This window comes from Strix uralensis, chromosome 3, assembly GCF_047716275.1.
Source record: "Strix uralensis isolate ZFMK-TIS-50842 chromosome 3, bStrUra1, whole genome shotgun sequence".
NCBI classification, from domain to species: Eukaryota; Metazoa; Chordata; class Aves; order Strigiformes; family Strigidae; genus Strix; species Strix uralensis.
This window is the reverse complement of record NC_133974.1, coordinates 87,467,888-87,491,388: the sequence shown is the minus strand read 5'-3', so window position 1 is coordinate 87,491,388 and position 23,501 is coordinate 87,467,888. Positions and strand designations below refer to the sequence as shown.

Here is a 23,501-nt window from a genome sequence, read left to right as displayed (position 1 = left end):
TATTAGAATACTGAAATATTACTGATCGTGGGTCCTGTTGTTTTTTCTTCTGTAGCAAAGAGCCAGGACAGCAGCGGGTGAAACGATGGGGGTTTGGCATGGATGAAGCTTTGAAAGACCCTGTGGGAAGAGAGCAGTTTCTCAAGTTCCTGGAGTCAGAATTCAGTTCCGAAAATTTAAGGTAAATGAGAGGGACTTTATTTTTTAATAGCTTATATGATACATTGTGGGGAAGGAGATTGTCCGATACCTTTCATTTTTTGGCCCCTTCAAAAATTTTCCTGTGTCTTATCTTTTAGAATCCATTCTTGCAGATTGCTGCCTGCTCCCATATTCAGGCTGAGGGAAAGATTAATACAGTTAGCAGAGACTCACATGAAGCATATTTTCCCATTCATGTCTGACTTTTGGTCAAACTACAAGAGCTTTTCTCTCAGCTCATTTTATTAAACAGGTTTAAAACATTGTCCAATTCAAAGCCTGTTTGGTATCTTTTCTTAAGTCAAATATTATGAGAACAGTAAAATGAAACAACAGAATTGGTTAAAAAATAAAGGATTTGGAAGTAAAATTCACAGACTTTCACTACTGGCCAGCTTTCTGGGGATCATTAGTCTTTTTAAAATCTTCACCAAGATTCTCGAACTCGTGGATCTGACACAACAGAAGTAGTGTGACAGCTAGCTCTCAAATTCCTCAATAATCGCAAAATGGAAAGGTGCTGCTAGTGTATGAAGCTCAAATAATTTTTAAAAATATATATATATATACACACAGAATTACTTTTAAGTGAGGGAGAACAATTATTTGAGTTTAAAAAATGATAGTCCATCCATTGTCTAATGGCATGTTTTGTTGTTGCCGTTCTAAGGAAGTCATATTTTGGTAAGAATTATTTCAGAGGGATTAATAACAGCCTTTCTATAGATGAGTCAAACTGTACATAGTACAAAATCATGTGCAACATAATTTTCTCTTTATTCCACCTTTTTGTCAGATGTCATGTGTATCACTTCCCGTTTACCAATAGTGTAAGGAGTATAAAATCCTATTTGCACACATTCTAGAACTTCGAAAAATCCTAAAGTACTTTTTTTTTTTTTTTTTTTTTCTATGCCAGTTCTCATTCTGTAGTGGTGCAGCATAGCCATTCATACTAGAGTTACATTTATGTAGTATCTTACAAGAGGCATGCAGCATTTTGTGGTGTTGATTCACAAATGCTGAGTAATTGCACAGACCTCCTTGTTGTTAATTTAAGTTTGTCAGCAGAATAATTGGAGATGGACTTCTCTAAGTTGCAGACCATGTTCATATTCAAACACTGAATTTTGCATCACAGATGTATATTAGATACTCTAGACCTTGTGATATTTTCCAACTGATTGACGTTATCTCCATGGAAATATGGCCTTGTATGTGTATGTGGATAACTCCATTAGTGAGAGATACAGATTTTTTTTAATTAAAAGATCCAAGTGGTAAAATGAAATTTTAAAAGTCAGAATAATGCCAAGAAAAGGAAAGGTAATATTTTTATTTAAAGAGCATCCTGGTAATTCCTTATGCAGAGCAGCTGTTCAAACGTGAACCTATGCAGCCCAGTATGTGCTGCAGTTTTTGTAGTTTTCTGTGATCAATTTGTCTCTCTGCCAACTAGACTGTTACCCACATAATCCCTCGCTCTTTCTTCTAATCCTATTTACAACACTAACCACAGGCAAACTGCAAGTGACTGATCCAGAAAAATTCCCTGGAGAAATTTGTTCAGAGCTGATTCCTTGATATGCCATCTACTCTTCTGTCTCTCTCTCTAGATTCTTATATTGGCATTAAAAAATACCTGAGCAATGGTGAATATTAGCTTAAAGGCTGTCCCTGTGAAGGATCAGGCAGGGAATCAAACTTGCACTGAGAAGGTGCTTCCTGTGATGATTAACTGAAGAAAAACTGTCTTACAAGCTCATAATTATGTTTATGAATTCTCAAACTGTAGGGAAATCAATCCACTGTTAGGCTCACACAGTAAAGTCAGGTTAGAAAGCATGAATTGTAAAGCTTGTTATGTATGGAAGTCAAAATGTAATAGATCTCAGTAAAAGGAATGAAAAGCTTGATGGTTTCAAGCATTACTGCTGAATAAACCTTAAATTTAAAAGACCACCAATTTCTTTGCTCACTTATTAACCCCATTGTGGCAATTTGGTTTTTTGGGAGTGTTTTTTGGGGATTTGACAGCCACCTTGAGAAAATATTTATTTCCATCCACATCTTCCCACTGCAACAAACTGAAATCAAGTCAGAACCTGGCTCTTGTCCTTTTACAAATCTAATCATGATAAAATTTACAATAAGCACCATCAAACATACAGTGGGACAGACAGCCAGGACCCTGGATTCAAGCTACCAAGCACAGTACACAAGATACAACAGGGGACTGCAAACACTACAGAGACTCAGTATTAGTTGATTAGAAGTCTTCTACCACTCTTTGGTGAAAGAAATACCAAAAATGCGAAATGATAAGTCTACCAAATACACCGTTTCTATTCAAGTGTGATTATGTTATGCAGCTAAAAGTCGCAGCGTTTCTGTTTCATTAACTTGGACTGAGAGTGTCTAAGCTGGCTGAGAATCTCATTTTTAGTGGATATAGATCCTGTTTTAAGAAACAGAACAGGGATGAAGAAACTTGAGCTGTGAGTTAAAACTAAGAGCTGTGCAATGATTAGGAATGCAATCAGGTTTCACCTTCTTAGTCTGTATCTTTGTGCTTTTTTTCTTTGCCTGTAAATTGGGATTAAAAGTATTTCACTCTCTAAAGGGCTGTTGTAAAGCATAGCAAAGGAATAAACCTGTCTAAGGAATAAAAGGAAGTTCTGTCAGTGCAGTAGCTTCATTACAGTGTGCCTGAAGTTTGCTAACACCCAGGCTGGATTCTGCATTCACCTAACACATGCCATGATTTGTAATCTCTTGTTACCATGCAGATTTTTTGGAGGGATTGCTTTGCATGCTGCTCACTACACAGAACAAATAGCTAAAGTAACATATGATTTGGATAATAGATTTATCAAATTCCCACTGCCTATTACAAAAATGGTGACCATTGTTTAAAATTCACAAGACTTAAGTTTGAGCACAACCCAGTACTACTGAGCTTGGTCACAAGGTTGTCCAGGCACTGAAAAAGGACTTTCCAAGGAGGGTGAGATAGCAATATGAATCTTACTGCAGTGTGGCACCTGGAGACCTAATTTCTTTCTCGGTAGAAAATCCCCATTCCTCTCTGTATACTTTCTTTGTCTGTAGTGCTGCAGAATTCTTTGGAATGTTAATATTCATATGCTGACTGTACATTTTCTCCCAAGTGGTTGTTTCGTAGGAATTACAGCCTGTAAAGATCTAAATGGTTTCAGGCCTGACAGTCTGAAAGCCTGTCCAAGTCATTATGCAGTATTGCAGTAGGTGTGATCTCCAAGGCAGTGCTAAGACTGCAAAAGCCTCCTAGGTTAGTGAAGGGAGAGTGGTGACAGGACATCTGTCATGATGCACAGAAGGAAAAGCTGCTGGACCCCTTTGCCCCTTCCTTTGATCCTCATTTATTAGCTTCCATAATGTGTGAGTAAATGGGGAAAAGGGGCTTTGAGTTCTGGTTGCCCAGAAAGAGAATAGAAGAGAATGTCTGAGGAGTTAGCTAGATTTAGATGTTTTCTCTCAATACATTTTCTCTGACCATCCCCCTGTAAGCTGAGATTTTGTGAGGTGTTTATTTTGGACTCACCCATTTAAGTTGTTGTAGAAATGTTCTGTAGTGGAGATAGAGGCTTCAATTATGTCCTGTAGAAAAAATAAAGGAAAACCCACATATACACTACTAAAAATTTGCAGTGTTGCCTACAAACTGTTTTGGTCATAGTGCTTAATTTTATCTTTAACTTCAGTGGTTCTGGTTATTCTTTTTAATAACACCATAACAGTGTTTTTACTAGAGAAGAGGGAGAATGGTGCAAGAGATTAAGTTTTCTTTTTAATCCAGCCTGTTTCACTTTCACTTCTTTGCTCTTTATTACTGATCGCCACTCCTGATGACTTTAAATGCAAGACATTTCAGTCTTCACTGATGGTGGAGGAGAGAGTTCTGCATGTTATAAAATATGAAGATTGATTAACTGTCCTTGTTGTCTGTCCTGCAAGTCTGAACTGGTAATGACACTTTACCACACACTATGGGCACTGGTAACATTTATCCTTCACACTGTTGATTATGAGGCCTGGTTCTGGGTGCTAATAACTTGACCAAAATTTAATCCTCAAGGCTGGAATTGCCTGTGCTTTATTTCTCATTCACACTCAAGCTGATTGAGTTTTGAATTGTCATTTCTGCAGAATAAACTAGTTGCAAGATTTAATGATTCTCAGTCATTTTCTTGAAGACCTTCAGCACTAATCTCTCTTGAAGCTTGAAGTTGTACATGGCAAGAAGGTGGACTCTAGGAATCAGACAGTAGTCTTTCCTGCTCCTAGCTGATTTTCTCCATGGAGTTTGTTAAGGTTTTTGTTTACTTTTGCTGAAAATGCTGAAAAGTCTGTCCTCCGACCTGTTGTGCCCCATCACTAGGTGCAAAGCCCACGTAATTCCCACTTCACCGTCTCCACACTCTGCCCAAACCTCACATATTTTGTGGAGAATCACCGCAGCCTTTCTCTCACTCTGTGTTCCTATGTGCTAAATTTAACTGATTAACTTGATCTGGGATCTGCTGATGGCTGTATCTGACATTTAGGTCAGTTAATGGGACGGAAGCTGAGTTTCAGCTGTGCTATTTATCTGGCAAGGCCATCCTCACTTTGAAAGTAATCCAGCTGGAGGACATAATCCCCAGATGTCTTGCCATGTTATGTGGCTGGATGTACGACTATCATAAGCTTATACACTCTCACTCAGCTATACGTCTGGTGTGTGACCCAGCTGTGAACAAAGACAGCAGCGAGGTTTACACCCAGCTACTCAGGTCTCTGTTCAGACAGTACTGAGCATCTTCTAGCAAGGGTCTCCATGGCAAAAGCAAACCTCCACCAACAGGAGATACAGAGTTTCATCCAAGGGCAAAGAGACTGAACTCTAGTTTCTTACATGAAGTAACTCTTAAGTCTGTGTATATCATTGCCCAGCAAATGATGTTGGGCTCCCCCTCTCCCCTCTCCTGCCCTTGCACACATTTACTGTTTCACACTGCATGCTGTTTGCTGCAGGAGTCTTCCCTTGCTCTGGTCACAGCTCATGAGTCAGAGAGCTGTAAAAGGGGACAGGGAGCTCTTTTGATTTGAGGCCCTGTACTGAGGTCTTGCAGACTCCATTTCAACTTCATCTGTGCTGTTGGTTGCCATGGGATATTCAGAAAAGTTATTTTTGAAAATGCAAGAGGTGGCAGCCTTATTTTTGGCATTTCCTAACTGCAGATTTGACTTTAAATCTCTGTGGGAGCAGGGCAGGCATTTTTTCTTGAAAGACCAGTAAGTAGATTAAAATGTTAAAATGTGTGTTGGCTGTAAAGTAAGCACACTAGACATAACATACTGCACAAATCAACATTTCCTTCCCACTTTTATGGAGGTTTCTATATTTAGTAAAATAAAATTAATCAAGGAGCTGGAGTTCAGCCTGTATGGATGTCTATACAACCTGCCTATTCTATGCTGGAAGCTGAATGTTTCCTCAAAAGAAGTTAAATTTATCTCCCATCTATTTCCCCATAATTGAGTATAACCTACTATATGGAAACAGTTTACTTGCAAAAGAAAACAGCATCCTAAGGCATGTTTGTGGTGACTTCCCGAAGTATTGGCAGTGATACAATGAAACAAACAAGAATGTGACAGCTTTGAGCGAGATCCTCAGGATGTCTGCAGGGTGATAGAAAATGTGTGTTTATAAAGAACATCCTTCCCTTTCATTTTTCTGTTTCTTACCTGACTTTGATACACATGAGTAATCAGTCAGTCCCAGAAGATGCATTTGAAGGGTTAGCACTGCAGGATATACACTTTTAAATGCAAATATCAAAAGCAGCTTAAGGAAACCAAAGTAGGTTGTCCAAATTTGGCAGAGTGAACTGAATTAGAGTTTGTGAGCTGTGTGGTTTTTAAACTTGAGTTATGAGGCCTCTATTCTTACTGCATTGCCAGCAGATTCTCAGAATACATCCTCAGGCTCTGTGCAGATCTATGTCCAATTCACATTGCATTTCATAGAGATAAGTGATGCTACCCAGAATTTTTGAAACTGAAGTTCTTCTGTCAGCACAGACTCCCTTTGTGACCTTGGAGAAACCACAGTAATTTATTACATTATTAATATATTTGCAAAACTGGGACAACGTTACTCTCTGTCTCTTGGAGAATCTTAAGAGATCAATAGACAGAAAGATTGTGCTTAGATACTATGGAAATTTAAGTGTGTAGAAATACCTAAAATAGTCATCTCAGTAGAGTGAAGCTGACTATAATGACTTGAGCGATGAGCATGGTCTCCTTCCCTCTGTGCCACAAAGGAGTTTCAAAACAGGACTGTGAAGGGCTAATTGCTTCCTGGAAGGTAAATCATCTCAAGTGAAGAATGTCTTATAGGAGAAATACTGTAAGGTTCTCTTTGCTGTGCTTCACTACCTTCTCTTAAGAGTTGTTGCAATAACTATATTAGAATTTGGATTGAGGATGGTGTCATTTTGCTTTCTTGGGGGGTCTGACCACAGTTCCACTGTTTCTCTCCCCTATCCGATCCCTGTTTAACTAAAGCTAAGAGAGCTCAATTTGATCTCACAGTGTAAGCAGACTGGAACCACATTTTAAAGGTGCACCCAAATTATTTGTCAGCCTTGTAAAATCCAATTTATTTCAGTTAACTCACTTCAAGATTCTACTTATCTGTTTCATAGGATCAGCTGTGCCAAAAAAATAATGAAAAGTTGCAATGGTATATAGTGCTTATTTAACAAAGTCAAGCTTTAGTTGAACTCTTGGGGGGGAAAACTTAAGTGGTCTGCACCATGTCTAAGCATGGGATACTAGTTGAATTTAGAATTATTTTGTGCAGTGAGAGAGTCTGAACACCCACAGAAGAAATAATAATAAAACAATCATAATAACAAATGAAAAGTGAGTATCAAAGCTTATAGCTAGCTAGCTGTGATCACAAAGTGCTCAAGACCTTTTTAGTGATCCTGCTCCAGACTGAGTGAAGATACAATGAATTGGCCTGCACTGTATGTGGCTGCCTGATACTGGTTTGCTCAGCAGCAGTGAAGAGAGAATGGGTATTTTCATTCAGCATTTTAGTAAAAATATGCATAGAAATGCAATTCTGAAGAAAGAAATTAAATTCTAGTGAGCAAAACAAATACTTTTCCAGTTTGTACATGATTTATGGAGTAATAGTACGAAAAATACAGTTACACAGTTTATCGTTTAGCAGGACTCAGAGAGATTCATGTAGATAGCAAGAACATATGTTCTTACTAGCTTTTGAAGGAATGTCAAAAAGCAATAGGTTTGTAAGTGATATAGGCCTTGTGGTTCAGGTGAAATGAATTCTCAGTTTAACTCCAGTTAAATGGAAACCTTCCCATAAACAAGTTACCCATACATAAGTAATGAAGGATTTCCCACTCGTCTCATGAAGAGACTTGTAAAAATTGCTTCTTAAGGTGGATTGATTACCTGAAACAGTATACCAGAATGCTGATCCCAACATAAAATCACAGGGGTTTCTTATTTTAGCATGTTTTAGATTAAGCCTTCAGTTACTTCATTTTTTTTACGAGCAAAGAGTGTGAGCACTTCATTAATGATTATACTGAATTGGAAGTCAAAATGCTATATTGTGCCATAGGTTCTGGTTAGCAGTAGAAGACCTGAAGAAGAGGCCTATCCGTGAAGTTCCTGCTCGCGTCCAAGAAATCTGGCAAGAATTTCTTGCTCCAGGTGCACCCAGCGCTATCAATCTAGATTCAAAAAGTTATGACAAAACCACACAGAATGTAAAGGACGCTGGAAGATATACATTTGAAGACGCTCAGGTCAGTTTTCAATCCTGTTTAGGGAATTTTGAAATAGAATATTGACTAGTGAAATCTATATACATAAAATAAGATATATTTGGGAATTAAATGGCAATGTTCTGTTTTCTAAAATGCTATTTTGGCAATGAAATGGGTAACATTCTTGCTTTCACGTGGTCTATGAATTATTAAAACTCTTCATGAAACTTGTGCCTGATATAGAGTCTTCAAGTGGGCTTCAAATAGAGCAAAGCATACAGCGCAGTGAAAATTACATTTTCATGTTCCTGTTTTCTTAATTTTCTTATTCAGTTACATTAAGATAAAAGCTTCCCACACACAGAGATTGATTTCTAGTTCTCAACATCTGTCTCTGAAAGACTTCTCTTGGTAGAGGCTCAATGTCTCTTCTCTCAATGCATGTCCAATAAAAGTTGTTATCATTTATAGGAGTCATAGGTTCCCATCATGAAAAGAATATGACCCATGTGAGAAATAACATTTTGTGACAGCTTGTGCAGAAGTATCATATTTCACAGGTGTTGTATACTCTATACCTTATTAAACTACTATCTACAGTACATTGGGCAAAGATCCTAAAGATCTTTGATAATCAGTATTACAGCAGTAAAGAACTGTCTGTAAATGTCTTATTTGGCTTTTGGGAGGTCTGATTTAGTCACAGTTTGAGTACCATCATCAAAAGATACTTTTGACCAGAGCTAGGTTTATGAAAATACTTACATTTTTGACATTGGAAGTTAAAAAAAAAAAAAAAAAAGTGGTACAATACAAATCTCGTTTTTTCTCAGAAGAAAAAACAAGTACTTCTGTATTAAATGTAACACTTCATGTGACTTATAACTTAATATTTCATCTTTGCAGAGTTCTGAGAAAAGCAATAGAAAATAATTGGATTCACAGTAAAAGTAGTAGAACCAGTACCATCCTCCCTTTTTCATCAGTGGCCCAGTGATGAAAATTTAATTATTAATGCAAAGTGAAATGGTGTCAAAAGGAGAGATTGCGATCATATCCCTTCAAAATTTCCTACAGCTTGATTATTAGGTCACCATCTTGGGAATCAGGAGATGCTGCTGCAAGTCCTGCAAAGGAGAGAAGGGAATTGAATCAGGGCTTTCTACTTTTTGGGAAAGTGCCTTTGCCCTAAATAGGAGGAGGAATAATTCTACCACCTTTTCATTTTGCCATCATGAGAATAGCAACCTATGATGCAACAGTAAAGTTTTCATTAGACACTATATCATACCCACTGTTTTGAAGTACTCTATGTTAAGCTAAACACACCGTTTTTGCTTGCATCTGCTGACCCCCTGGAGATTTAGGAATGCAGAGTATAGCAAAGACATAAGTTACAGAAATAAACAATCTAGCAAGATTAAAGGTTTAAAAAAAATATGTCTTTGCAGTTGAGTCAGGAAAGGACAATTAAATTCCTTGCCAGTATCCAATTTACTTTTTTTTTTTTTTAATAGGTATAAAATTTCAACACCATTTTATTTCCAGATCTCTTTTTTTGTTTTTCCTTTATTTATGAAAGATATGGAGTATTCAGTCTTTATGAGAGAAGGACTTTTCCTCCTGTCAGACCTCTGCTTATTTGATCCAGTTCAGCATACAGCTTGAACCTGGAAGGCTCCATTTCTCTGGGAAAAGGGGGAGACTCTACCTGCCGTGTTCTGACTTGAAGCTTTAGGACCTTTACAGAGTGCCCCACCTGAAGTGGCAGGGTTTTGTCAGGACTAGGGCTCTGCCTCTGCAACAGGCTCTTTACGGCCTGCCAGTTGGGAAAGAGACCACTTATAAGCCATTCTGGCAGCCAGCAGGTCATTTACTTGTGGTTAAAAATATTTTGAAAAGCATTGCTGGACTTGAAAGATGGCACCACGGAGCTCCATGTCAAATGAGAGTGATACATAAGTAAAAATAGACCAATTGTGCTAAATAACATCCAGCCTTGATTACTGACCAATGTGTATATTAACATTACTAATACAGCCTAATTTATTCTTTCTTTTACAGGGTTGGTTTTTGCACAGAAATAACATTTTAATGCCCATCACCACTGATAACGTACAACAGGAGCAGAGTCCTTTCTGCTCTCTGTTGGCTGCATTGGCTGCTTTCTTAGAAACTGAGTGCAATAAAAACTCCCCAAATGAACAAGACTAAGTTCTGAATATACATCAGAATTACTCTACTTAGTGCAAGAAATACATGAAAGGCACTTAGAATCATTTCTAGAGCTTCTAACACAACAAAAGTTAAAAATCAGCTTTAATTTTACCTTGCCATAATTTTCAAGCAAGGTCGTTTGTTGTGGTTTTTTATTCACTGATTTTATGCAATACCAAGCTGAGAAACAGTATTTAATTTACAGGGGGTTTTTTGCTGTTTTCTTATTGCTGTACTACAAGTTTCCTATAGTAAAATGTAGATTTTGAGTAAAAACTAAAACAAAAATAGCTAACACAATTCATTGGATTTTAAAAAAATATTTTGGAGAGTATTTCCTACTCCAATTGTTTTTTCTACAAATCTCTTTCCTAACATTATAGCTAGAACTAGAACTATAAAGTGTCCTACATCATAGATTTTTAGTTTTTCACATTTTACAGTAATGAGAATGCTGCAAAAAGAAAAGCTCTATAAATTGCCTGTGTCATTTGTTTTCTGCATAAGGGTTTCCAAATTTTCATAGGCCTCTGAAGAATAAATATCTTGGAAATTAGATTAGCCTGGAAATGTTTTTTAATTTGCATATGTATTTTCCTTTTATATGGTCAGCTGGACAGCAGACTAAACATCTGTCAAAGGATGTTTTCGAGAGTAGCCAAGGGATATCCTCCCTAACTTAAACACTTATTTGTGGTGCTGAATTAGAAACCTAGGACTTTTTCCCAGCCTATGAAGTAGGAAAGCATCTCCAGAAACTAATTCAGAAAATCTGATGAAGGATCCACAGGTCCTGCTTTAGTCACTTAGTTAAACTGACTAATGTAAGGGAGGTTTGAAGCTGGTCCTTAAGCTAGGACCCAGCTGCAAATTCTTAGAAAAATAATTCCATAGTGGAAATGGGGACTATAAATTAAAGAAAAGTGTGTCGTGTTCTTTATACATGAAAAATAAGTGGGATTTCTGCTTTAAAAGTAAAGAGCAATTAGCAATTCAGCCTTAGCTTCAGAACTGCAACCTGCTATCCCATAAGACTTCCTATTCAACATAGTGCTAGATGGTATACATTCCACAACTAAAACATATATGACTGCCTCCCATTTTACGTATGTCTTCTTCTACGGGAGTAAAAGCTCCTTCTTTCGCTTTCAGGAGCACATTTACAAACTGATGAAAAGTGATTCTTATCCTCGTTTTATACGATCCAGTGCCTACCAGGAGCTGCTACAGGCCAAGAAAAAGGTATTGGTCCATCTTGCCTTTGTCTTGCCACTGTGCAAAGCGGTGGTTATGTTTGCAACAATACTCAGTCTTCTCTCCCCTGTGCCAGTGCAACTGGATATCTGGTAGGTGACCAGCTTGGCGTGTTTGGAGGGTCACATACACACAGGAGTTCAATATACATATATGTGTATATATCCTGCATGCGGGCATGTTTCAATAAGTTAATCTAGCAAAACTTATTTTTATTTTTACATCCCATATTGTACTGTTTCTCTGTTATGAAGCACCTTAAATTGCAAAGTGCTTTACAAATACATTAAAAAATAAAATAAAATCCCAGAAGAATAGTCTTTCATGTTTGCAAGTTTGCTTATGTAATAATTGTTGTTCTCTTTATTCCACCTATAAAACTACAGAATGTGTTTAGAAACAATCTTATTCATATGAATAACTTCTAATTTCAACTATAAATATAGGGGCTTCCTAATTCTGTTTCTTTCCCCTTACATGAATAGTTTTGAGTAGGTTAGGCATCTGACTTGAAAGACTGATCATGTCACACTTCGGCAAACAGAGGCTCATATCTTGGTATGTAATATATGCTTAGAAAAGTCCAGATTACGAAATGAGTTCTGAAGAGACACAGCCCAGAGTATGTGGAGCAGCTGTGCAATGCAGATTTCTATAATGATAAGTAATTTTATTAGTGGGCTCTAAATAGTAATCTCCTAGAATCAGCTGAGAGCCCTGTGCCTTGCAAAATCAGGGTCCCGATCGTTATTGGAGCAAGGTAGTTATTAACACCGTAGCATTCTATTGTTTATAATGACAACCTAAAATTCTATGAAAGTACTGTGTGATTTTGTTTTTTGTTCAAACATTGATTTCTGAAGATCCAATATAGAGAGAGATGTTGAAAATACCAGAAAGCTACAACTGTCCGTGTGAAGTCCTTAAGTTTGTGAATGTCAGTTCATTAACACAAGATGTGCACTTCATTATTTCTTTTTATTTTCAGTTTTTCTTTTAAATTAAAACCAGTTTGATCCCTCTGAAAAATTATTTTTGTCAAATACTATACCTGCTTTGCCCATCCTCTGTTTTGCAGAGTCCCATTACAGCTTCATACCTGTGTTTGCTTCCTGATTTATACAAACTTTGTTTTGCAGTCCATTGTTTCATCGATCCTTCTTTTCTACTCCATTTTTTCTTGCTTTTCTTTTTCCCCTCCTTTTTCTTTTTGTTTCTGTTGGGTTTTTTTGTTTGTTTTTTTTTTTTTTTTTATTTTAAATTTAAGTTGGAACACACTCTGGATCGTCGAACATCTTTTGAGAAATTCACACGCAATGTGGTAAGTTTGTTGCCTCGGAAGACTAGTAAACCTGATGGGACATCCTTCTCCCCTCCCCCTCACTGATCCCTACTTTCCCTTTTCGCTTCTCTAACCTGACAGTTAAAAGTGTATTCATCACAGTTTATGAATTTTCCTAGGAATGACAGCTTTATAATGTACTTTCATTACAACCCCTCCTCCCCAGTCCCTTTCCCACTGACCTCAGTAGTCACACATGGAGGAATGGACCTTTGGGAGTCATGCTTTTTGCATTAGGAAGCATGAAATTTGTCACTTTTTTTTTTTTTTTTTTTAATTGTAGTAAAGAATCTGTGAAAACTTGCTTGATGTTGTTCCTTTTTCTGGTGCCTCCCAAAATACTAAGTCTAACACGGTTTGAATACATTGGAGTTCCAACCTGTCTCCTTTTTATTTTACTAAAAAAGAGTTTGTCCTATGTTTTTTTAATTGGGCACAGGGAAAAATAAACAGTAACAATTTCCCCATCTTCCTTAATGTCTAGCACAGCTTCTTCAGGACCAAAGAATTCATGCTGATGATGCGCAAGGGTTTGATTGGGATTTCATTTTGATAATGGACTACAAGAACTGATTTTTTTTTTTATATATAATTTTTGAAAGCTATTTCATGAAGGTAAAGAAATGAAGGCTGGTAAATTTGCTGTGGGCATTCTCTTGCCACCTGCCAAAAGATCCACTGATTTCCTTATATGTGGGATTCTTTCTACTTATCCAGTTTCTTTGGATTTTTTTTTAACATTGTGAAAGTTCAAACTAAAGCATTCAACGCATTTATTTTTGTAGGGCAGAAACATCCCTATTTTCCCATGCCATAAAAACTGTACACCAACACTGAGGGCGAGCACTAACCTGTTATGAAAAGAGGTAGAAAGATCTTGGATTATACTCAAGTTTGTCTGCATTGTCTGTTGAATTGTGCAGGTGACGCTGCTGTGTGTGTGTGTGCGTCCGTGGCTTTTTCTGTGACCTGGTTAGTGGAGCTGTGTGCGTTGAAATGAAAAATATGAGAGCTTTCAGCAAAGATCATGGTTTTTGTTTTTTAGTTTCTAGGGAAGGAGAAGCAGTTCTCAGAAACTGCCTCCTGTATAATGAGACTCATGAGTATTTCCTGAAGTATTTAAAAATATATATGTATATGTGTATACTTTCTAATCAAAAAAAGAAACAAATGCAGTGAAAGAACAAAGTTTTGTAAGGCTGTGGGAATATCTCACATGTTAAAACAAAACTGTAATTCTTTAACTACTTTCTTATAGGTAAAGGCTTCCTGTAATATGCTTTGAATCCACTGTAATCAGGAAGAAATTTGGATTCAATGGAACAAAGTCAGTAAAGGACACTAAAAAGTAAATAAACAGCCACAAAGGAAACTATCCCAATGTTTGAAACAAAAACCCCTATATTTTGCATGGTGGTGTTGCCATAGCATGTTGCAGTGTGATTTGTGTGTTGTCTAAGCAGGTTGATCTATAAAACAACATTGTACATGATAACATTAGACATGATAATTCCATAGGAAGTTCCATATTAATAAAAGAGACTATGTTAATAAAAGAGAGTGTAGAGAGTAGATAGTGCATCTGGGTCCTCTGAGAGCCAGGCTTTTTCCCAGTGACAGTGCCTGGCAAGCTGCAATAACTAGGTTTGTTCATGGGAGTTTAAACAGCCCACAGATCAGGAATTGGTAAAGAGTATGTACACAGGTGGTTATGAGGAGAGAAATAGCAAGCCGCAGACAGATGTGAGCAGAATACAGCACAAAAAGGGAAAAAGTGAAGACAGACTGGGAGGCACTAAAGCAAGTCTCTGATAATCCCTCTCAGAGCAGCGTTACCAATAAACCAGCAGTTCTGTGCACAAACACTGGAGCATTATGCCCTGCAGCCGTGCCCGATTTTCATTGTGCTAATCTCAGGGCAGAAGTACCAGAATAGCAGGATGCCAGAGATGCAAGACAGGCCCAATAAACCATCTGTGAGCTAGAAATGGGAACGAGGATTTCTGGATGTGAAGCATTAGTACTTCAGTAGAAGAGGGCAATTCTTTTTTCACAGAGCAAGCTATAAAATAAAAACTGTGGTTTTGCTTTTCCTCAAACTACTACCTGTGAATCCGGGTGGAGTCTGTCAAGTCGGGTCAGGTATAAAAGTAACACATGTCACTGCTAGATCTATATTCTCTATTAGATCGGCAGCTCTGAGGCTTGCAAATTAATCCAGAATGTCAGGGTGCTCAAGTGCAAACCTTTTCTCCAAGCTGACTGAATTCACATCACCCACTGCCCCAGGACCCCTTGCCACCAGGCATCCTTGTTCTTCCGTTCTTGTTCTCAGTTATGATGAGTTTCTAATATGTAATTATCTACCCTGGTTCCAACCAGCAGGGATGAGGGAAATGTTTCTCAGAGTATCCTACAGTGTACTGATTAACTTATTCAACTGTGAAGTGAGGGACTGTGGTATAGATTTGTTCTTCTGATTAATACAGAAAATAGGTGTGAAACAGGTCTTCTACAACCTGGATAAATGCTGTCATCTCTGAATGATTTAGTAAGATGAAAATTACAGTTTCTCTTCTCCTCTGATGATTTAGAAAATGTAGACTAATTTTCACTGTTTCTTTTCTCACTTGTGTCAAAGTGGGTTTGTATTGAACTAAATTGGACTTCAGGTTTTTTCCATTTGAAGTGTTTAAAAAAACCCCCAGTAACCTTGGTTCTGTCTAGGGACTGAACCTAAGAAGATCACCTTGTAATTCATAACCTGATTTGTTAAGATGGAGACTATAAGAGGCTCCTGATCAATAATAATTGAAAGTGGGTTATACTTGCTACAGAAAGCATTTGTTAAACTGTGCTGTTAATCGGTACTATTCCTTGAATTAAGTTGAAATAACCTAATATAATGAGTCATTATTCTAGTCTGATGGGGAAAAAATAGAAGTAGAGCTATATACACAAAAAAAAACCCCTAGGCTCAGCTCTGCTTTTCTTTGACATTGGAGAGTTTTCTTTCCAGAAAACTTCCAATAAATTGGTGCACTTTATGAAAGCCCTAAATGCTCAGCTTAAAAACATTAGCTATTTAGCTTGCTTAGATTTTATAGTGCAAAATTGCTAATGCCTTTGGCAGTCTGCAACAGACAACATGAATAGTGTAAGAAACAGGTCTGCATTCACGTACAATATAGATAAAGTAATAGCAAATTGTCATTTGCTATATGTAATATTTATTACCAAACACTTTATAGTGTATTTCTGAGTAGTAAGCACAGATATTCTTGGTTTGCCTCACTTATTCACACTCACGGGTATTGCATGAAAATACAGAGCACATACACTTCAGCACTACTGGAATGATGCCATTGGATAAGTCCATTGTCTTGGAGTAACACCACATTGTCTTGGAGGCAACCACAAGTGTCATGCCTCTGACTGAGAGGCATGGGGAGCAGTGACAGTGTGCTCTGTGCTCCCAACCGGCCAGCTCAGCCCCTCAGGTTTCTCTTTGGGAATAATTAAGTTCTAGTCACCTGCAGCTCCCCAAGGAAGCGAATAGGGAAGCTAAATGTGTAAGTCAGGGAGCAGGAGAATGTCATTGCTTGCTACAGTAGTAGAGAGAGGGAAATCAGCTATTTTTAAAAACTGAATTTAAAAACTGAAATTCTTTTGAGGAATTCACATGGGGAAAAAAATCCATATGAAAAAAAAAAATTAACAATCAGGAACTTCCTCTACCTCAAGTATAACATCTGCAGAGAAGAAAACAGCTGAATATTCACTGATAATGTTGATGAGAGCAAAAAGTTCCTTTCAGGAATTCAGGATTTGTTGCAGTGGCAGACTGGTAGTCTGAGCAGAACACCTTTGTGAGCACTATCCTGGTGCTTAGCTGTGATCACCAGTCTGGAAGCCTGAAACAAAGACATCTCAATGCAAGGGGGGCAAGCTAATTTCATTTCCACCCCATGCAAATTTTCTTGTCCCACCAGGAACCAAGTTCACAGGGCAAAAAGGTGCAGTCTCCCTCCTCAGAGCTGCCTGGGGTGACACACTTGATCATCACGTGGTGTGAAGGCTTGAGATGCCCCTGTCAGTGTTAGAGTTTTATCTATTGCTGCCCAGTTATAGGGAAGGCAAAAGATGTGGTTGTTGCAAGTTTGTGATGTTTTATGGAAATACAACCAGACCAAACTCGGTTCATATATTAAACTAGAGAGCCATCAGTTGATAATTATCTTCACTCATAACCTCATAAACAAGACCCCATTTAATAACTTTGAGTTTAAAACCATTATATCATACATTATCCATACTGTGTCCATCTGCCTTCTCCCACTTAGCTGAAAGAACTTGCTGACCAATGTCCTTTGATATTTTCCCCCTCCAAACCAGCAACATAAGACCATTTTGTGCATGAGATGTGAAATGTGAAGGTCATTGAACACAGCACATTTTCACAGACTCAGTCCAATGTCATGTAACATGACATAGCAAATATGTTAAGATCTGTCCCTTTATGGAGAAACAAGGCAGATATTATATTAATTTCATCTGTTAACCAATAAATTTTTCTATATGAACTGGTAAAACACAAGGCCCTACTGTGCCACATCAAAAGTCCATCTAGCCCTGAAATCCTGCCAAGGGATATATTTTTCTCGAGCATAGCATTGTGAATGAACTTCAATGCAGTATCAGCTGTGGAACGTCATGTTCAATGTACAGTCATGGAAGAAATCCTAATTGGACTTTTGAATTTACTTACAGGTTATTCCTAAAATTTAAACCAAAAAATAGCTAGTCAGAAGAAAAATCACAGAGCTTCTTATTTGACAAATACAAAACAATAACAAAAATAAGTATTTGTAGAAATGAAGGCTTTTTACCTTTCAGTAAAGAGATGGGTTATTGATATTTGACTTTAAAAAATTGATGAAATAATTGAGATTTTTATTTTGGACTAAAAATTTAGTCCAAAAATCTAGTCTTAGAATTTTTTTAGGAATGATGTCCAGGCTAATGAGGAAAATAAAAACCAGCATCCATAGGACACACCAGTGAAGACTGGCCTCCTTGTCCTGTTCTGCAGTGCCTGGAGCTAAGCTGCTGTGCTCTGTGCTGGAAGAGAAGAGCTGAGAAGTAGCACTTGCACAGCCAGGTTCGTCTAAGTGAGCAGCCAGCGCGTACCGTTCAGGTATTAGGCCAGTGTCTGCCATTTCCCAGTTGATAAACATCTACCTGAGCCTTAAGCTATTTTCAAGAATGAGAACTGCAGAGAGGTATAGAAATCTAAGAGGTCAGGTCTAGAACAAATGCACTAAAAATATTTGTCTAGTGCATTGGTGCCTTGGAAAATCTTGTGTGCTACCCCACACTTCAGATAGTTATTCAAGTTCATACTACCCCATCTGGCAAGAGTTTGTAGGTTAAACACAAATGAGAGCAGCTCATCAGTAAATGTAAAGATTGGTGTGAAAGGAGAAAGAAATTGAGAGTGTCACCCAGTTTGGAATGAGCCAAAATACGAACACAGTTGCTCAGCCACTGCCTCCTGTATATGGACTGCTCCAGGAAAATCTACGGTCCTAATAAGAAATGAACAGAGGACTGCAAATCCCTGTGATCGGCAGAAGGATTTTCCTGCACATGCAACCACTTAGTCCTGCAGCTGTGCTGACAACTTGTGCCCCAAATTCAGTAAATGCTAATGTCCTCCCCTTTCTCACATGTCTGAAACACCTGCATAGGTGGCTGAGAGCAGCATCCTGTGCAGCAGTGGAAATCAAAGCAGAATTCTGACCCCGTGAGTGGTGCTAAAGCAAGTCCCCCATGCTAGAGGAGTAAGGGCTGCCTAATCTTAGAAAGGGTCTTACTGTTTCTGCTCCTGTGCCTCTCCAGATATGTTTCTGTCAGGGGCTGTTTATACACCGACTCTGTGTGCGGTGCACTGTGATGTCACTTGGGAGCTTTCCCTGCCGGTGCTGGCCAAGCTGTTGGAGTGCTGCAGGTGTGTCTCACATGAGCAGATGGGGAACAGTGAGAGCAAGGAGGGTCAATTCTTCCTCTGCATCTCATTTTGCTCACAGCGGGGTTCACCCTGTTTCCCTGTTTCCCAATCAGATGCATGGAGTTCTCATTTCTAGTTCTACCAGTATCGGTCCTGGGGAGTAGCATCTGCACTGGCAATAAGGAAACATGAAAAAGGTGCCACTGAGGTTGCTTAGCAGAAATGAAGATAGTTAATCTTCTAAAAGGAAAAGACCTGATCTTCCTCTACCATACATTTCAGCTCCAGCCCCTATATACATTTCATATTGATTTCTTGTAAGCCACATACGTACTGAGGTGGTTGCTGACTTGTTTGCCGGATTATTTGAGGTGTTAGTGTCATGCTGCTTAAATAGGTCAGTCAACATGTTTGTATTTTTAGCAGCTCATACATCTGCCCATGATTTTGAAATTTTTCCCCTAAATTCTCTAAAAGTACAGTTGGAAGGACAACTCTATGTTAAACAGTTAATACACTAACGTAGGGACTGAACACTGAGGTCAATGGATTTCGTATTCTTAGATGTTCACTCCAACTGCTGTGCTGCTTCCTCATACTCTGACTCCCTTCTCAGGTTATGTAATGTGGGGTTTCATTTTGACTTGTGTATTATTAGTAAAATTGTTAAATAGTTTCAATTCATGTGTCCAAAGTGCACCAATACAGCCAAAAATCCTAATCCTGTTTAGAATTTGGCCATATGCTCCTAAATGTTGATGGCAAGAATATATTGAAAATATTAAGGATCATTCTTCAGACAACTATCAACTACTTCTTCCGACACTTTTTTCCAATTGTTCTTTAATCTTATTGGCAGAGGAAACATTTTCCTATGTGTGATGACTCATATGCTACACATCTCAAAACTGGCCCATTAATGTAGTTTCCCAAATCAAAATTTGGTTTATGGAAATGCTATTAGCATTGTATCTGAAAGAAATAGCTAGGCTCAGATCTTAAATTATGACCCACAAGGGATGATCCTTACATCAGTCTGTAAATTGAGTAAATCTGGAAATCTCCTAGAAGTGATAATTACAAAACCCTACTATACAGAGCTAAAGTAAAAGTATACTCTGGAACAGACATTGAAAGAAATATTCTGTAAACTGGAAAATAACAAATCCCTGCAGATCTGAATAAAAAGGTAGGATAATTCTGTATTTGGGGCTGCTATGCCTTCTGTGTATTATTTTCCCAATCAGAGAACTAAGTATGATTTAGAGTAAACATGGAAGAAGATCTCTTAAGGAGGGTGTATCTTCTAAGCTGTCACTTTTCCAACTATAAGATAAATTAGAACTACTAATACCTGGAAAAAGAGCATATGCTGTTGTTCAGATGGAGACTTCTTATCTATAAGAAGTGTAATATTCTCCGAGGCAGGGAGGGGAGGTGGAGGAGAGGACCATCCAGAGAAATCCTGATCACTGTATGGCCTAGGAGACAAAGTATCCAAAGACCAGCAATATCCAGGGAGCAAGTGATGGAGAATACAGAAAAAAGTTTTCATGACAGCTCACTGTGCCTATAGGGGAAAATTCAAATAATACGTAGAATAAGATTATACAAGTCAGATCAACTAACTAACAACTAGTTTTTAGGTCAAAACTTCCTAGTTTATGTGATATCACAATTCGTTCCTGAGATGCTAGAATTTGGTTATCATTCATCTAAAAATTCCAGGGAATTCACAACTCCTAAATAAGTAGTTGTTGCAGATAAGAATAAAAAAATATTTCACAGATTTTATCCCACAAGAGCCTTCACGGCTTTCCAATGTAGCAATAAGCAAATTGTTTTAATAACTAATAGAGAATTCCTGGTTTAATTGTTTAAATTAACTGGTTTATGTAGTTCAGTACTAAGGGGAACTCATACATATTTACAGAAAGTAGCCAGGCCTGTAGACCTGTAAAATTAAGCACAAATAACTTAATGAAAGGCAAAGATAAGCGTATGCTCAATATTTTCTGAGATTATGTCCAGGTCTGACAATCATGAATCATCTAACAAAACACTTAATTTTGGACATGCTGTTTTAAATTGTATTCCAGTGCCACACAGCTGTTGAGACTTTTTTGACTATTTAAAACGAAAAGATGTCTTACTGTAGCAGCTTGCCTGTTGCATTAGAGGAAAACATAATTTAAGGTTTAACAAGTGTCAAGAAGCTGTGAATTTAATGTAGGTAGAAAGTGACAGTTAAAGCTAGACACAGAGAAGAGCGCGTGCCAGGAAGGACATTTCCGTCTTTTGAAGAAGAGAGTATTAATACTGTCAGGTGATATGGTGAACCTGATGGATGAGCAGTCTAACCCAACACTGCAGATCATGAGTTCCTTTCAAAATTATATTGTAGGGAAAATACTCATCCTAATTTGTTCAACTTGTATTTCAGAGCACAAAGAATAAAATAATTATTCTTCCTTTTGTGAAGACCCACTCTGATATATTGCATTTGAGCAAATGCTCAAAAACAACTTGCAGATCCCTGTGAGCATAAATTTAATTGATAATGACAACAGATATTGAATTGTGTAATTCCACTGAGTTAAAATACAGCAGATGACTTAATAACTCATTGATATGGCAGAATAAGTTCATTTACTATTTACTGCAGAAAATGTAGCATCTCTCCACGGTTACAGTATTTCTTACCGTAGTCTCCTTGAAAGTTTGATTTTTCTGAGTTGTGCACTTAAAATGAACAATACAATAAATGTAAGTATTAAATATCTAACTGGAGAGTTAGAGCCACTTTCTATTTAATGTTTTATGATCTATTTATGTTACATTATCAGGGTATGCCTGTGGTATTTTGAGGAGTGATGTAAGCTTGCTGTGCCAGCACTGCCTCTTTTGGATCAGAGTCACAGTAGGATGGCCCTGGGAGAGCTAACTCCTTTTATGTAGCCTCAGGGGAGCTAATTCCTGTAATGTGGTTTCATGGCTTTTGTCTGGCTCAGATACAGCTCAAATCTGCCTGAAATATACCATAGCGACATGCCCTACACCATCCTCTTCACGCCGTAGACCTAACTCTTGTGGGACAGTCATTATATCTTATTAAAAGAACTTGCTAAAAAACTGAAACTGCATCCTTGCAACAGGAGGAACAATGAGGAAAGTAACAATGCGGAAATCCAAACACCTTCAAAGCAGTGTTAAGCAGTCACATGTAATACACCTGACCAATGTTCCTTATAAATAGTAAATACGGTCTCAGCAAACCAATAGCTGCATTCATGAAAAAGCTGCTTTCCTGCCTATAGCAATCTGCCTCTTACTTTCCACCTTAACTTTAAAGTGTCTTTTGTCTTCTGTGACAGAGCTACCGTAGTTTGCACATTCATCTTTGTAGCACAAGGCACTCTTGCTTGTAGTAGCCTTATTCAAGTTCTGGGTATGACTGACAGCAAAAACTTCAACATTAGTTTCTCATCAGCCAAAAGCAATCTCATTCAAAAATGGCCTTTAAATTTGCTGGCTTATTCTGTGAAACAATTTGGCTGGCTGGCAGTGCAGGTGTCTAAGCGTAAGGGCTTCCTGTGGTTTAAGATTTGACAGACTCCAGTTGGTGCCCCTAGTTATTTGACAGTGATGTGGCAACACTAAGTGGTTGCTGATGAACAGGTTTGCAGTGATCATGCCTCTGTTTTCTGTTTTTGTTTTTTGTTTTTATCTTTTCCTCAGGGGAAATCGCTCACATCAAAGAGGTTAACCAGTCTAGTGCAGTCCTACTAAAAGGATCACCTTGTAGCATGGAAGCAGACTCAAATCATTATACATACTTTGTAGCTCACTGATTGCCTGACTCAGAGGACAGTAGAACAAGATGTTGCATGAGCAAGGACCTGACTTGTTTTCTTTTGTGTATACTAAGGCATTACAGACTCCGAGGGACTCTCTAGCCTTTCGATGCCTCCATTTCGAAAACTGTCTGCTCACTTCCTCCTTCATATCAAGCTGGATCTGTGTCTTTTTATTTTCTGCAAGCTCAAGTACAGTGAAAAAAAAGCTTCTGCTAGGCACAGTTTATTAAAAAAATACGTCAATCAAAAACTGGAAGAAATGTAAAAAATGCATATATTAATAAATATACATATGGCATCACATTTATTGCACAATAAATTAGCACAGAAGGTTTCATTTCACTGATGTATTCACATTGAGAAAGAAAGCCTGTGTCTTTGTCTGTTGTCTGTATATTCTCTGTTAATGTTTCTTGCATTTATTTTTATACCATATTTAAAAAAGAACACCTTTTACTCCAGATGTATTAAAGTTGATCCTTTCTCTGTAAATTTGTGTATGTTTATATTGTTGTTTTATCTTTCATTAAAAGATGCAGAATCTCTTTCCTTTGGGAAGTTTGAGATTTTAATATTGAATCTGAAGATTAGCCAAGAGCAAAATCATCCCCAAAAGTTACACACCTTGTGCTTTCTAAAAAGTGACATGAAATGGCCTTTTCTTTCTCTCAGTGACACCTAATCAAACACACTTTCTTGATTATCATTTACTTTTTATTTTCTTTTTATCAAGCTAGCAGCAGAGGGACCTTTCCATCTTGCTCATCATCACATAAGCAAAC

The 23,501-nt window shown here is 37.8% G+C and overlaps 1 protein-coding gene across 5 annotated transcripts in view; it reads left to right on the top strand.

Moving 5' to 3' along the window:
- RGS7 (regulator of G protein signaling 7) overlaps window positions 1-23,264 on the top strand; it is a 248,123-nt gene extending 224,859 nt beyond the window's left edge. The window contains exons 14-19 of one of the 5 annotated variants that reach the window (XM_074863228.1): window positions 56-181; window positions 7,892-8,078; window positions 11,409-11,498; window positions 12,778-12,831; window positions 13,638-13,718; window positions 22,601-22,949. In XM_074863228.1, the coding sequence (XP_074719329.1) occupies window positions 56-181; window positions 7,892-8,078; window positions 11,409-11,498; window positions 12,778-12,831; window positions 13,638-13,712 (532 nt within the window). In that variant the 3' untranslated portion in view covers window positions 13,713-13,718; window positions 22,601-22,949. Of the gene's footprint in view, window positions 1-55; window positions 182-7,891; window positions 8,079-11,408; window positions 11,499-12,777; window positions 12,832-13,637; window positions 13,719-22,600 lie in introns of all 5 variants that reach the window. The other 4 variants (XM_074863229.1, XM_074863230.1, XM_074863227.1 and 1 more) reach the window with 4 other exon arrangements.
- The last annotated feature ends 237 nt before the right edge of the window (window positions 23,265-23,501 follow it).